The sequence below is a fragment of the Mirounga leonina genome, unplaced genomic scaffold (genome assembly GCF_011800145.1).
Source record: "Mirounga leonina isolate KUSES-001 unplaced genomic scaffold, KU_Mleo_1.0 Mir_180, whole genome shotgun sequence".
NCBI classification, from domain to species: domain Eukaryota; kingdom Metazoa; phylum Chordata; class Mammalia; order Carnivora; family Phocidae; genus Mirounga; species Mirounga leonina.
Genome location: NW_023270469.1, coordinates 32,672,692 through 32,686,709, shown reverse-complemented (window position 1 = coordinate 32,686,709; position 14,018 = coordinate 32,672,692). Strand labels below are relative to the sequence as shown.

The 14,018-nt window shown below is 48.8% G+C and overlaps 1 protein-coding gene across 4 annotated transcripts in view; it reads right to left on the bottom strand.

Annotated features, from left to right (window-relative positions):
• The window catches only part of BRD7 (bromodomain containing 7), a 34,496-nt gene extending 30,884 nt beyond the window's left edge, over positions 1-3,612 (bottom strand). For all 4 annotated transcript variants that reach the window (XR_004682896.1, XM_035025238.1, XM_035025239.1 and 1 more), the window contains exons 1-2: positions 3,351-3,612; positions 2,698-2,906 (exon numbers count right to left, since the gene is read on the bottom strand). Coding sequence is in view for 3 of the 4 variants with exons in the window: in XM_035025238.1 (XP_034881129.1) it covers positions 2,698-2,906; positions 3,351-3,399 (258 nt within the window). In the remaining variant the exon portion in view is untranslated. The remainder of the gene's footprint in view (positions 1-2,697; positions 2,907-3,350) is intronic.
• Positions 3,613-14,018: the final 10,406 nt, after the last annotated feature.

The window sequence follows — 14,018 nt, the reverse complement described above, 5'->3', positions numbered from 1 at the left end:
TAAAATAAAAATATGGTACATCAATATAACCAAATACTATGTAGTTAATAAAAAGAATGAGGAAAGTGATAAAAGAAATGAAGAGCACAAGCATATCAGCTGGCATTATGGTGCCAGGACTAAAATCAGAAGTGGTTAAAAGGGGTGACCTCAACTCCCAGTTAAATGAGATGAACAAAGTACAGAAGAGATGACAGAGATGAAAGCCGCCCACACACCTGGGAGATGAGAGGGAAGTGGAGGCGCGTGCAGATCACAGACAGCAAGCTACCGCCTCCATCCAGAAGTGGACACCTAGGAGAAGAGTTCACACCCCGGAAACCTGGAAAAGCTCAAACCTGGAGCCACCAGGAACCACAGAGTCTCCAGACTGCATACCAGTCAGGAGTGGGGAGAGATGCTGGACTGAAAGCAGAGCAGTGGGTGGGAGGACCTTCAGTCTCCTACCCCTGTTGGCCCCCGAAATACCAGCAGTCAGGTAAACTTGTTCCAGGAGGGATTTTTCTCTGGAGAACAGACATTTGGGGGTTCCACCAAAATGATCAGGTCTCTGTATAGTGACTCTACAGCTGACAAACTGTCTAGACACAAAGTATTTCATTGGGCTTTTGTGCTGCACATTGAAATTCAGACGAGAAAGGCTCAACAGATAACTAAGGGATGCTGTTAATGTACAAAGAGGAGACCAAGAAAATAAACGGAAGAACTCGAGCGGAAATAGAGACAAAGCAGGGAGCAAAAGAAAACGGGGGGAAAAAAAAAGCAAAAAGCCCATCAACTAATATCCTCAGAGAAAAACAAGAACAGGGTGCTATTAAAACAAGGACAATGAGAGAAGATGCTTTCAAAATACTAGGAGACAGTAATTTTCAGTCCAGAATTCCACACTGAGTGAAACCATCAATCTACAGGAGTGGACTCTATGAGGGTAGAATAAAGATGTTCAATCTCATAAGGACTTATGAAAACTACCTCCTATGAATGCTTTTTTAGAAAAGTTCCTAGAGTTAAGATTCCACCAGAAAAAGGGAGTAAATCAAGAAGACACAGGATCCAGGAAAGAGGCAAAGGAGGGTCCCAGAAGGCCTAGAGAACAACTAATACAGACTAGAGCAGGAGGGCACGGACGGCTACAAGATGGATGTCTCAAGAAAAGGGGAACTGTTTGGCCATGTGAAAAACAGAAATCAAATGGGTTTTATAAATCTGTCAGTTTTGGGAAGAACTGGTACATGATAATCAAACCAATGAAAGCAAATAACAAGGGATCAAGACCAAATCTGTATTTATTATACTTGCCACCAGTGAACAGTAATTGAACAGTGAATACTGATTTAACCAACACCTGTGATGTATCTATACTGGGAGAATGGATGAAGGGAAATTGGGGGCAGGAAGCAGCATTAGAACACTAATTTAAATTCTCATCTTCTTTAACAGACCAGTAAAAGATGTAAACTTATAAATCAGGAAATACCAACATAAACCTACTAAAAAAGGAGACAAATATCCAAAGAAAAAACCAGAAAGTTTGGGAAGTAAAACTCTAGGATGGGGCAGGAGACTGCTTTTGTGTTAAAAGCCTTGAAGTGGTCTTGACTTTTAAAAACGATGTTCATTAAACTACTTTACAAATAAAAATAATTAAAAAAACCCCAAAAAACTGGTTACCTCTAGACAGAGAGACTGTGTGAGGGACTAGGGTGAGGAAAATTTATTGCCCTCCTTTTGTTCACGTCTGTATTGCTTGAATTTCTTAAATCGTATGCATACAGTGGCTTTTATAACTTAGGAAAAGAAAACATTAAGTAGTTCTATATATTGTCACAGTCTAGCCAAAGGCAATGAAAAACTGAGGCAAAAAATAACAGATTTAAGAAACTCTAAAGAGTCTGTAAGCTTTAGTGACTTACGGCGTGTTTAATCCCATGGAACAGAACACTGCTGTTATATATAAATGTAAGAAAAATTACAAAGCGAACTTATGGAAATCTATTTTCAAGACCCCGTAATTGATTTAGTAAGTCACTCAGTGACAGGTTAAATCTGGTGCAGAAGTCTAGGACAATTCCAGATATGCATACGATCATCCATCAAAGTTAATTATTATTCTGACCAGCCTGTGAACCAAGACAGCAGCTACTTTCCCCCCTTTTTCCTATTAACTGCAAACGGTTAAGACAATGCTTATTTTTATCACTGGTGTCATATCCCTTAAAGGTCTCTGATCGAATTTTCTCTTCAACAGACTCAAGCTTTAAGATCAAAGCTGCTCATTATATATCTGGCATTACAGTATGCATCTACGTCAGAACAAAATCTGAACCCCAACAGATCCCTATCACTTCTGAACTGACGATTTTTGACAAAGCTCCAACACGGAGGCTTTTCTGAGCATGACTTTTCCCTTTCCTGGGTGGAGAAAGTACTCTGACACAGCTCCTGAAAGTCAGGACTTAGCTGCTCGCTCACTTGCTGTGAGTTTAACTAAGGGTATAATTACAATCGAGAGCTGCTGAAACTCACAGATGATTCCTGTTTCTGTGCTGCCCTGCTCCTCCTCAAAACAAGGCGGATTTTACAGGCGTTTTAGCGTCTCGCTAGACACAAAGAGAATAGAGTTAGGCCGGCAGCGGGCGGCGGGAACTCTCGAAAGTGGTGCGACCCGCAACGCGGAAGCCACGCAACGACATTTACCTTTACTCGTCTCCGTTTTCTCCCCTTTTCTTCCCCTGGAACCTGCTTCTCTCCTTTCTTTCGCTTTTTCCGCTTTCTGTCCTTGTGTTTGTCATGATCGTTTTTGTCTTCGAAGAGGCTTGAGTCGTGCCCCGAGCTGCCCGTGGAGAGCTCGGTGACTTCGTTCCCTCCCACTTTGAGGACCAGCTTCAAGGGCTTCTCTACATACTCTTAAACAAAAGGAAAGAGCCTCGATTACGCGGGGGACGCGCCGGGCAGCGCCCACAATGCAGAGGCAGCGTGGCCGGCGGGAGAAGGCGGCGCCACGGCCGCGGCGGCTTTGGGCACGCAGTGGGCGCCCCGCGAAGCACCTGTTGACTGACGGACACCCGCCCGGAGGGTGCCCCGAACGCGGCGGGCCTCTGGGGGCCGTCTCAAACCTCCCGGCAAGAGCCCCGCCGGGGGCCAGCGGCCTGGGGTTCGAATGCGGCCCCCGGCGGGCCGCGCCCCCTTCGCGGGTCCCGGCCTGCCCGTGGGAGGTGCGGCCCCCGGCCCTCCTCGGGAGCTCCAGGGCGGTCTCGAAGGAGCGAGGCCCTCCTCCCTCCCCACCCCAGCCCCACCCCAGCCCAGAGCCGCCGCGGGCTCGCCGCCCCCCACCGCAGCCCACTCCTCACCCTCGTAGAGGTGTTTGTCCGACTTGTGCTTCTTGTGCTTCTTGCCCATATCCGACCGGGCCCCGGTGCCCGCCCCCCCGCGCCAGGCCCAGGCCGTGCGGCGCCGCTTCCGGTCCGGGCCAGGCAAGCGGAGGGCGGGAGCGGGGCCCGCGAGACCCCGCGCCGCGAGGCAGGGGGGCGGCGTGCGCCGGGCGGCGCGAGGCCCCTCACGAGAAGACGGCGCGCGAGACCCGGCCGTAGCCCGAGAGCGGCGGCGGGGCAGCGAGCGGCCGGCGCGGAGGCGGGAGAGAGGGCCCGCCGCGCGCGCAGGGTGAGGCCGGCTGCCCGTGGCGGCCCCTGGCGGCTGGAGGGGGCGCTGCAGGCCGCGGGCCGGGGGCGGAGTCCGGGCCGGGGGCGGGGTCCACTGCTCAGAATCTCTCTTGCCTCTCTTCTCTCTCCTCTCTCTCTCCCTTGCTCTCCTTTTTCTCTTTCTTTCCCTCTTCTCCACTCTCTTCCTCCCTTCCCTCCTTCCTTTCTTTCCTTTTCTCTCTCTCTGTTGGTCTGATTGTCTGTCTGGCTCTCCTTCCCTCCCGCTCTGTCTCTGTCTCTCCTTCCCTTCCTCTCTTTCTGTCTCTGTCTCATTGTCTGTCTCTCTGTTTCTGTCTGTCTCTCCCTCCCTCTCTCTTCCTCTGTTTCTGTCTGTCTGCCAGTCTTTCCGTCTCTCCCTCCCTCCCTTCCTCTCTCTTCCTTTCTCTTTCCTCCCTCCCTTCCTTCCTTCCTCCCTCCTCTCTCTCTTTCTTTCTCTCCTCTCTTCCTTTCCTCTCTTTCTCTCTTCCCTCCCTCTTCCTACCACTCTTCTTTTTCTTTCCATCATCCTTCCCCCTCCCCTGACTCCTCGTTTATATCCCCCTTCCCCTTGTTTCTGTCTTCCCTTTGACATTATTTTTTGAACCCTGTACTGGATGCCAGATCCAGCAAATCCCGCACATTGGTAACTAGAAGGATTCTAATCTTAAAAACAAAATAAAACAAAAAACCCTTATGTGCTGACATGTAAAACTGTAACTAAACTGTAACTAAATCAACATCAAAAAATATGAAACCGACTGCTATTTGGTAAGATCCATATATGGAAATAAATGTTGACATCTGGATGAAAAGGCTGCAGTAGAGAGCTGAAGCGGATTGTTTTAGTTTTATGCTTCTCTCTTGTTTGAAATTTTTTTTCATGTGCATGTTAAAATTTTAAAAGCTTTTGTTTATCTACTTATTTATTTAGAGAGTAGGAACAGGGGCAGAGGGAGAGGGAGAATCTTAAGCAGGCTCCATGCTCAGTGCAGAGCCCAAATTGGGGCTCCATCTCAGGGCCCTGAGATCATGATCTGAGCTGAAATCAAGAGCAGATGCTTAACTGACTGAGACACCCAGGTGCCCCAATGTTAATTTAAAAAAAAAAATGAAAAGAGAGATACAATTTAGAAATTAACTTGAAAAGAAATGATGAAAATGTATCTATGAGAGCTATACCAACTGAGAGTCCAGACTAACACCATTGCTCTTAGATGGACATCTACTCCTTGATGCTGTTTTAAGCTTTTCTCATCCACTCTTATCCTCAGGTGCTGAGCCCTACTGGAGAGATGTTATTTACATTCCTGTTCATTGGCATTTACCCAAATATAGAGTTAAGATGTATTTAATATAACACATCCAGGGATGTTGGCTACAGGGAAACAATATAATGTTGATATTTTTCCACATGACAACTTCCTAAGCTAGGAAGAACAGAAACATTCTTTTTTTAAAAATGTAATTTAATTTAATTATGTTATATTAGTCACCATACAATACATCATTAGTTTTTGATATAGTGATCCACGATTCATTGTTTTCATATAACACCCAGGCACAGAAACATTCTTACTCCCATTTTGCAGGTGGAGAAATTGAGGCCCAGAGAAGTAAGTTGACAGTTAGTGGTAGAGCCTGGACTCAAATGCAGGTTTTCTGAATTTGAATCATGAGCTCTTTTTACATGTGAATATGGTGAAGATGTCTTGACTGTCTCTACTTTTTAAATTTTTTTTTAAAGATTTTATTTATTTATTTATTTGAGACAGAGAGAATGAGAGAGAGAGAGCACATGAGAAGCGGGGAGGGTCAGAGGCAGAAGCAGGCTCCCTGCCGAGCAGGGAGCCCGATGCAGGACTTGATCCAGGGACTCCAGGATCATGACCTGAGCCGAAGGCAGTCGCTTAACCAACTGAGCCACCCAGGCGCCCACTGACTGTCTCTACTTTTAACCTTATAAAGCCCTGTGTATTTTCAAATAAGCCCATAATCACAGCCTTCTCTCAAGAAAGGATCTTAGTCATTTATACTTTAGTAAGAATTTGGACCTCTGGATCACATCTCCCAGGAAGATTTGGAGCTTTAGCTTAAATTCCAACCATAAAATTGTAGACTTGTAGTTCAGGACCCTGTGGTTGGAGTGTGACAGAAACCCAATTTGAATTATTTCAAGAAAAATAAAAAGATTCTAAATGAGAAGATTTTCTTTCTTTCTTTTTTAAAAAATATTTTCTTTATTTGACAGAGAGAGCACAAGAGGGAGAGGGAGAAGCAGGCTCCCCACTGAGCAGGAAGCCCGATGTGGGACTCGATCCCAGGACCCTGAGATCATGACCTGAGCTGAAGGCAACTGCTTAACAGACTGAGCCACCCAGGCATCCCAAAATAAGAAGATTTTCAAGTCAAGCTTGAAGATGGGAACCAGAGATGTGATGCTGGCTGGTATCTCTCTCTCTCTCTTTTTTTGTTTTGTCTCTGTGTACATTTGGCTCCATCTTTTCTTTTTTTCCCCCCTATATGGCTGAAAACATGGTTACCATAGCTGCTTCCTGATTAACTGGGACAATAGTCTCTTCCCTGTCAGCTTCACCTAGGAAAAAATGCCAGAGAAGGGCTGATTAGCTTGGATTGGGTCATATATTTTATGGACCGGGGAATGGGAGATTGATCCAGCTTGGGTACCAAGTCCACCCCCATGGCCAAGAGAAGTTAGAGTCTGTGACGACCAGGCCCCATCAGACCCTCGTGGTTAGCCAGGGAAGATAAGGTTTCTCGAACAAAAGGAGCTGCTTTTTCATGAAGGCTAGAAGTTGTTGCCTCCCTGTAACAAGCCTCTCTGGCATCCACGAGGTGGAGTCAGAGTGGGGGAAGAGGTGTTGCGTTGGGGAAGAAAATTCCAGTTGCTTTGAGATCAAGCCACCATTGCCCACTAAGTATAGGGCAAAGCTTGGCTCAGCTTCTCAGTCATTGGCTATAATCTTTTTCTTTAAGGGGGACTGCGATGTCAACTCTCTCTTGTGGGTCTGGCCTCCGCTGTGATCTGAGTTTACCTCTTTGCTTCCCATCACCTGGTGTGCTTCCCCAGAGAAGGGGCTGGTCTCATTCCCTTCATTCCCATAGCAGCACAGTGACCACTACACTCTGCAAATGCCCTCCAGAGCTAGCTCACTCTGTGTGTGTGTTTGTGTGTGTGTTTGTGTGTGTGTGTGTGTGTGTGTGGTGTGTCTTTTCTCTGACCAGCCTGGGATGGAGGAAAAGCATCTAGTTAACTCATTCACATTATGGAGTGAGTAGTTGCCCTCCTCCCCTCAACAGAGATACTACACAGGTCCCAAAGTGTTCGCAGCAGTGAAAAATGATTAAGAGCCTGAAGCAGAAAACACCTCACAGAAGTTCCTGGGAGATAGAATCCCTGACTTATCCACTTTTTAAATTCCCGGCTCCAGGACAGAGCCTGGTACATAAAAGGCACCAGAAAATGGTAGCTGAACAGAACTTTGCTGTGTAGTGTAGACTCTAAAGTGATCCCTGGAGACTCCTGCCTCTCGGTATTTATGCTCTCCAACTGAGTGTGGAAGGACCTGGAGACTTGTTTCTAGCCAGTAGGATATGGCAAGGGTGATGAGATGTCACTTCTGTGATTCAGGTACTTAAGACGGTGACTTCTGTCTTGCTAGCCAACTGCATTGCCTTCTTGGCTCACATGCTTCGAGGAAGCAGGGTGCTATATTGGAGAGGTTCACATGCAAGAAATTGAGGGCAGCCTCCAGCCAGCAACCGGCAAGAACTGAGGCTGTCAGTCCAGTAGCCCCTGAGCCATTGACCCTGCCAACAGCCACCTGAGCTTCCAAGTGAATTCTTCCTCGGTGGAGCATTCGGATGAGACCTCAACCTTGCCTCACACCTTGACAGCAGGGTTCAAGGGACCCTGAAGCAGAAGACCCAGGTAAGCTGTGGTGACACTCCTAACCCACAGAAACTGTGAGATAATAAAATGTGTGTTCACTTAAACCATTACATTTTAGGGGAATTTGTTACACAGCCATAAATATAGCATATTACAAGTATTATCTCAAACAGGGAAGTTTCTGAGCCTGCTGCATATCTCAGTAAGGACTCAGGTGACAGCAAATGAACCATTGTCTGTGCAGGGTACTTGGCTGGAGTGTTGTACATACTACCTATCCTCTTTTACCTTTTCCTGGCCTGGTGAGAGGAACACTCTTGTCTCTGCCCCACAGGTGGAGGAAACTGGGGCCTGAAGAAGTCAAATGGCTTTTCCAAGTTCACACAGCTTGCCTGTCTGGGATCTGAATCCATGTCTGCCTACCTCCCAACCCTACATTCTGACCAGTAGGCCACATGGCTCTTCGAAAAGAGGGCCAGGAACCTCCGAAGTTTCTTCCTACATGTTTGGAATAGCATCAGATGGAAACAAATTCCACAAGAGGATTCGTATGCTCATATAAACAGGTAGGAATGGATGTTTGTGCACCCAGAGGATCAGAAGATAAGTCAAAGCATGGAAATAGTTGTCATTTGCTGTTTATGGATTTCTGGGGTCCCAGGAGGCTAACTGAACAAAGAGAACCTGGGCAATGACAGACGACTGCTGCACGTGAGGGAAGACCGCTGTCCTGGTAGAGCGGCGGGTTTTGTGACCCCTGGGCAGGGGGTTGTTTCTGACCTGGGCTGTGAGGGGACGCCTCTTGGCAGGAGCTAGTTGTTTCCCATAAGGCGATAAGGTCTTCTCTCTCTCGTGCATCCTTACTGGCTGAAGAGGAAGACGACAGTCTCTTGGGAGAGGACGAGGCTGACTCTGTACCTTGCTCAGTCCCACCCAGCCCCTGCCTAAATCTGGGGGCCTCTGCCACTTCCCTTGTCGTCGCAGAATGGGTGCCTCCTCTTTCCAAGGTGGACTGACCTGATGTGTTTCACCAGGTCCCTAGAACACAGCCCCCAAAGCTCTGGGGATGAGTGTTAGAGCACTAACACCTGTTGACCATCTGCCGTGCATGCACCGCCAGCCGGACCCTGGCTCAGTGTCCTCCCTGCAGCCCCCAGAGGAGGATAGGTTATGTCCCTGTCACGGAGGCTGGAGCTGTGGCAATGTCAGGACCAGACAGGAACCACAACAGCCAGAGGGTGGGAGTCAGAATTGGAAGCCAGGCCTCCCAACCACTGGACCAGAGTAACCCTACAGCTCTGGAGAGGGACAGACTGGCTCACCTTGAGCTCACAGTTGGTAGCTGTGTGACCTTGGGCACATCGCTTCACCCCTCTGAACCTCAGTTGTCAGTCTTGGAACAAGGACAAGAGAATCAGGTCTATCACTTCATAAGGTGGTTGTAAGGATGAAAGAAGATAATGTGGTCAAAATGCCAAGTGTAAGACTGGAGTGCTTAATAAATGCTAGCTGCTAATATTAATTTTTAAATATTTTGCGATCCTTTAAAAACATACTCGAGGTAATGTCATTTCCCTGATCAAAAGTGTTTCATGGCTCCTCATCTCACTCAGAGTCAAAGCTGAATCCTTACCTTGGCTGTCAGGCCCAATCTGGCCCCCATTATCTCTCCAGCCCCGTGTCCTTCCCTCATCCCTGAGGCCGGCCACACTGTCCTCCAGCCAGCAACCGGCAAGAACTGAGGCTGTCAGTCCAGCAGTCCACTTGCTTCTGCCTCACAAGCCCGCTTCTGCTTCAGGATCTCAGCCTCTGCTCTTCCCTGTGCCTGGAGCACTATCCTCTCAGCTCTTGGCCTGGATCCTGCCCTTGTGGCGTCCTGGTCGCCCAGGTGACTGCCTCAGAGAAGCTTCTGGACCAGTGACCCACAGCAGCACCTCCTGACTCCTCACCCCACGTGGCTCAGCTTCTCTTCATGACCCACGTGGCCACCAACGTCATGTTCCATATCTGCTACATGTCTGTGTGCATGTTAGTCAACTGTCTCCCCTCAGGACTCCCAGCTCCCTGAGGACAGGAATGGGGCCCACATCACTCACGGTTGTATCCCGTGTACCTACCACAGAGCCGGGCTCAGCGCAGACCCTCAAGAACTATTTGTCTGATGAATGAGTGAATAATTATGCTGTTTTATGATGATGATTCCCTCCCACTTTCTTCCCTGAGGGTCTTTTGGCTGGGGGCAGGAGGTGACTGGTGGCCTCCCAGGGAGTCTGAGGAGGAGGAAGAGGAGAGAGGCAGTGAGGAAGGCTGGCCACTGGGGGGGGGTGGCATTCCCAGGAAATGGCCTCTGCTCAGCTGTCTCGGGGCCAGGCCTGTCTGCAGAGGACTTGTTGCCCAGAGAGTGTGAGGCCGTGGCAGGCCAGGCCCTTAGCAGCCTCCTTGCTCTGAGGTGTGCCAGGCTCCCACCCCAGCCGGGCCTTTGGAACTTGGTGCCCCTATGGAGAGGGAGCTCTGGGACACAGATGATGTCCTGGACGCCTGACCCTGGAGTAGAGTGTGGCCTCTCTTGGTTAGGCAGTTCTGGGACATCCAGAGGAGACTCTTTACAGGCCTGACAGAAGAAAGTGGCTTACTGGGAACCGACGCCATGATCCTGTCAGGCTGAAAGCCCCGAGTATCAGGGGCCTCTGAGACCCCCCCCCCAATGGCTGTGTTCCTCAAAGCCCCCTCATGCCGCTGTAGGCCAGGCGAGGAACTCCCAGGGCCAGTTGTCCACGTGCTCCTTACTTCTCTCGTCTTCCTTTGTGTGGATCTCAGCCTTCTCTGGGGAATGGGCAGAACCAGCCCTGGGCGCCTGCGTGGTTGGCATGAGGATCAGGGCCAGTGAGGGGTGAAAAGGCTTCTGGCACAATGAAGGTCTTCCTGAGTGTGGAAGACCAGAAAGGGGGTGGGGGGCGGGAGGAGCTGTTTCTCTTGGATACTCTGGGGGGCGCCCTGCCCTCCGTCCTGGGGGGGAAGGGGAGAGAGGAGGCATTTCCCCAAGCCCAGGCCCCCACAGCTGCAGCAGGTGGCCCAGCTGGGCTGTACGGGCAGGCGGCCAGGCTGGCACCAGCCCATTAATGGGTGCGGAGGGCCCTGAGGGGGCGAGGCTGGCTCACTGGGCAGCTCTTTGGGGGTGCAGTGGCCTGAGGTGATTCCCTGTGACAGGCTGTCAACAGGGCAGCTCGCAGGGCTGCTCACGATCACAGGTGCTGCTTCCCCAGCTGTCTGCCTCTGAGTGAACAAAAGGCAGGCCGCGGATGGCAGCCGTCCATGTGGGGAGCTTGTGCTCCCCTCCCCTCGTGGCCTCGGAGCTGGTTGCGGGAGGGCAGTGAGTCCAAGCGATGGTGCCCATTGCTGACAACCGTGAAAGTTATTTGGACTCAGATTCTGCCAGGACGGGGAGAAACTTTTTTTTTTTTTAAAGATTTTATTTATTTGACAGAGACACAGCGAGAGAGGGAACACAAGCAGGGGGAGTGGGAGAGGGAGAAGCAGGCTCCCCACAGAGCAGGGAGCCCGATGCGGGGCTCGATCCCAGGACCCTGGGATCATGACCTGAGCCGAAGGCAGACGCTTAATGAATGAGCCACCCAGGCGCCCCTTGGACGGGGAGAAACTTGGAACCCCTGATCAAATGGGAAAGACACAGCATGAGCACCTTCCTCCCTCCCTGCCCCCCTGCCTCTCTTCATCCTATTTTCTTGACTGCCTACCATGGTGCCAAAGGCTGGAACACAGTGAAGGCAAAATAGACCTGGTCCTGTCCGCATGAAATTCACAGTCACGCACTTAACGGGTGATTGCACACACACATGTAGTTGACCCTTAAGCAACTTGGGTTTGAGTCCCCAGATCCACTATGTGCAGTTTTTTTCCATACAGGGTAGTACTGTAAAAGTATTTTCTCTTCACTATGATTTTCTCAGTAACGTTCCTTCTTCTAACTTACTTTGTTCTGATGCACACATATAAATACACCTATAAATATGTGCTAATCAGTGGTTTATGTTATTGCTAAGGCTTCTCATCAATGGCAGGCCATTAGTAGTTATGTTTTGGGGGGACCCAAAAGTTGTACGCAGGTTTTTGACTGCATGGGGAGTCAGCACCCCTAATTCCAGAGTGGTTCAAGAATCAGCTGTATTTAACCATGGTTGTACTAAGTGTTAGGAAGGAATACAGCAGAGTGGTGATACGTTATGCTGTTATGATAAGACTCTGACACAGCCTAGGGGTTCAGGGCTCCCCACTGAGGAAGCCACCCGGGGATGCATCTTAGGTTGGGTGCCTAGAAGCTGGTGGGGCAATCTGTTGATGGGAGTCTGTTTGGGGCAATAGGAAACAGCAGGAAGGGAGTGCGAGTCGCAGGGTAGGGCAGGGCAGAAGCCGAGGGAGGCTGGGGCCTCTGCCTAGCTCAATCACACGGAGGTGCAGGGAGGTGGGTGTGGGGCGGGAAGGGCTCTGCAGAACAGTTCACTGGAGGAGAGGGGCCGGGCTTTGGTAGCCGGGGTCAGGTGGAGAGGTCAGCGCAGTGGTTTTCCTGACCCCCACAGAGCCACTCTAGTCTATGCAGGGCAATCCTCTGAAGAAGATGGTGGCGGTGGGCCCTCAGCAGGCAACATTGACACCTGCAGGAGGTGGCATGTCCCGGGGACAGGTGAGCTGGGCGGGGCATCAGCAGCATCCACTAGCTGGGCGGAGGGATCAGCATATGCAAAGGCAGGAAAACATTTGGTGCATTCAAGGAAGGGAGAAGGCCAGTTCTGGAGCAAGAAAATCGAGGGGACACTGGGGGCAGCACCCAGAGATAAGGCTGGGCTGGGCAGAACCTCAGGAGGCATGGCAGAGGTGTTTGATTTTATTCCGGGGTGCCACAGAAGGCAGTGGATGTGGGCACATGAGCAGGTTTGCATTTTGTCAAGAGTGCTTTGGCTTCTGAATAGAGAAGGAATTGTGGGTTTAGGAGACAGGGCAGGGAGAGCAGCTAGGAGTTGACGTTGGACTTCACAGTGGGGATGAGGGTGGTGGCGGCTTGGATTGTGTGCAGGCAAGGGGCTGGTGCGGAGGGATAATTTGAGAGTCACTTAGGAGGAAGAATCTAAAGATGCCTGTCAATGAGCAGGAAGCTGGTGCCTGTGTCTGGGGCCCAGAGGAGAGGCTAGGTCTGTCTGAAAAGAGATTTTTGGTCTAGAGATGTCTTTGGAACCCCAGGAGTGAATCAGACCACCCAGAAGGAGAGAACAGAATGACCAGAAGAGATAGAGCCTTGAGGACTTTGAATATCAAGATCATTGGAGGATGAGGAAGCAGGAAAGGAGATAGAAGAGCAGCCCAGGGGCACCTGGGTGGCTCAGTTGGTTAAGCGACTGCCTTCGGCTCAGGTCATGATCCTGGAGTCCCTGGATCGAGTCCCACATCGGGCTCCCTGCTTGGCAGGGAGTCTGCTTCTCCCTCTGACCCTCTTCCCTCTCATGCTCTCTGTCTCTCATTCTCTCTGTCTCAAATAAATAAATAAAATCTTTAAAAAATGAAAGAAAGAAAGAAGGAAAGAAAGAAAGAAAGAAAGGAAAGAAAGGAAAGAAAGGAAGGAAAGAAAGAAGAAAGAAAGAAAGAAAAGAAAGAAAGAAAGAAAGAAAAGAAAGAAAGAGAGAAAGAAAAGAAAGAAAGAAAGAAAGAAAGAAAGAAAAGAAAGAAAGAAAGAAAGAAAGAAGAAAGAAAGAAAGAAAGAAAAGAAAGAAAGAAAGAAAAGAAAGAAAAGAAAGGAAAGAAAGAAAAAAGAAAGAAAGAAAGAAAGGAAAGAAAGAAAGAAAATAAAATAAAAGAAAGAAAGAAAGAAAAGAAAGAAAAGAAAGAAAGAAAGAAAGAAGGAAGGAAGGAAGGAAGGAAGAAAGAGAGAGAGAGAGAAAGAAAGAAAGAAGAAAGAAAGAAAGAAAGAGAAAGAAAGAAAGAAAGAAAAAGAAAGAAAGAAGAAAGAAAGAAAGAAAGAAAGAAAAGAAAGAAAGAAAAGAAAGAAAGAAAGAAAGAAAAGAAAGAAAGAAAAAGAAAGAAGGAAAGAAAGAAAGAAAGAAAGAAAGAAAGAAAAGAAAGAAAGAAAGAAAGAAAGAAGGAAAGAAGGAAAGAAAGAAAGAAAGAGAAAGAAAGAAAGAAGGAAAGAAGGAAAGAAGGAAGGAAGGAAGGAAGGAAGGAAAGAAGGAAAGAAGGAAAGAAGGAAGGAAAGAAGGAAGGAAGGAAGGAAGGAAGGAAGGAAGGAAGGAAAGAAGGAAAGAAGGAAAGAAGGAAAGAAAGAAAGAAGGAAAGAAGGAAAGAAAGAAGAAAGAAAGAAAGGAAGAAAGGAAGGAAGGAAAGAAAGAAAGGAAGGAAGGAAGGAAGGAAGGAAGGAAAGAAAGAAA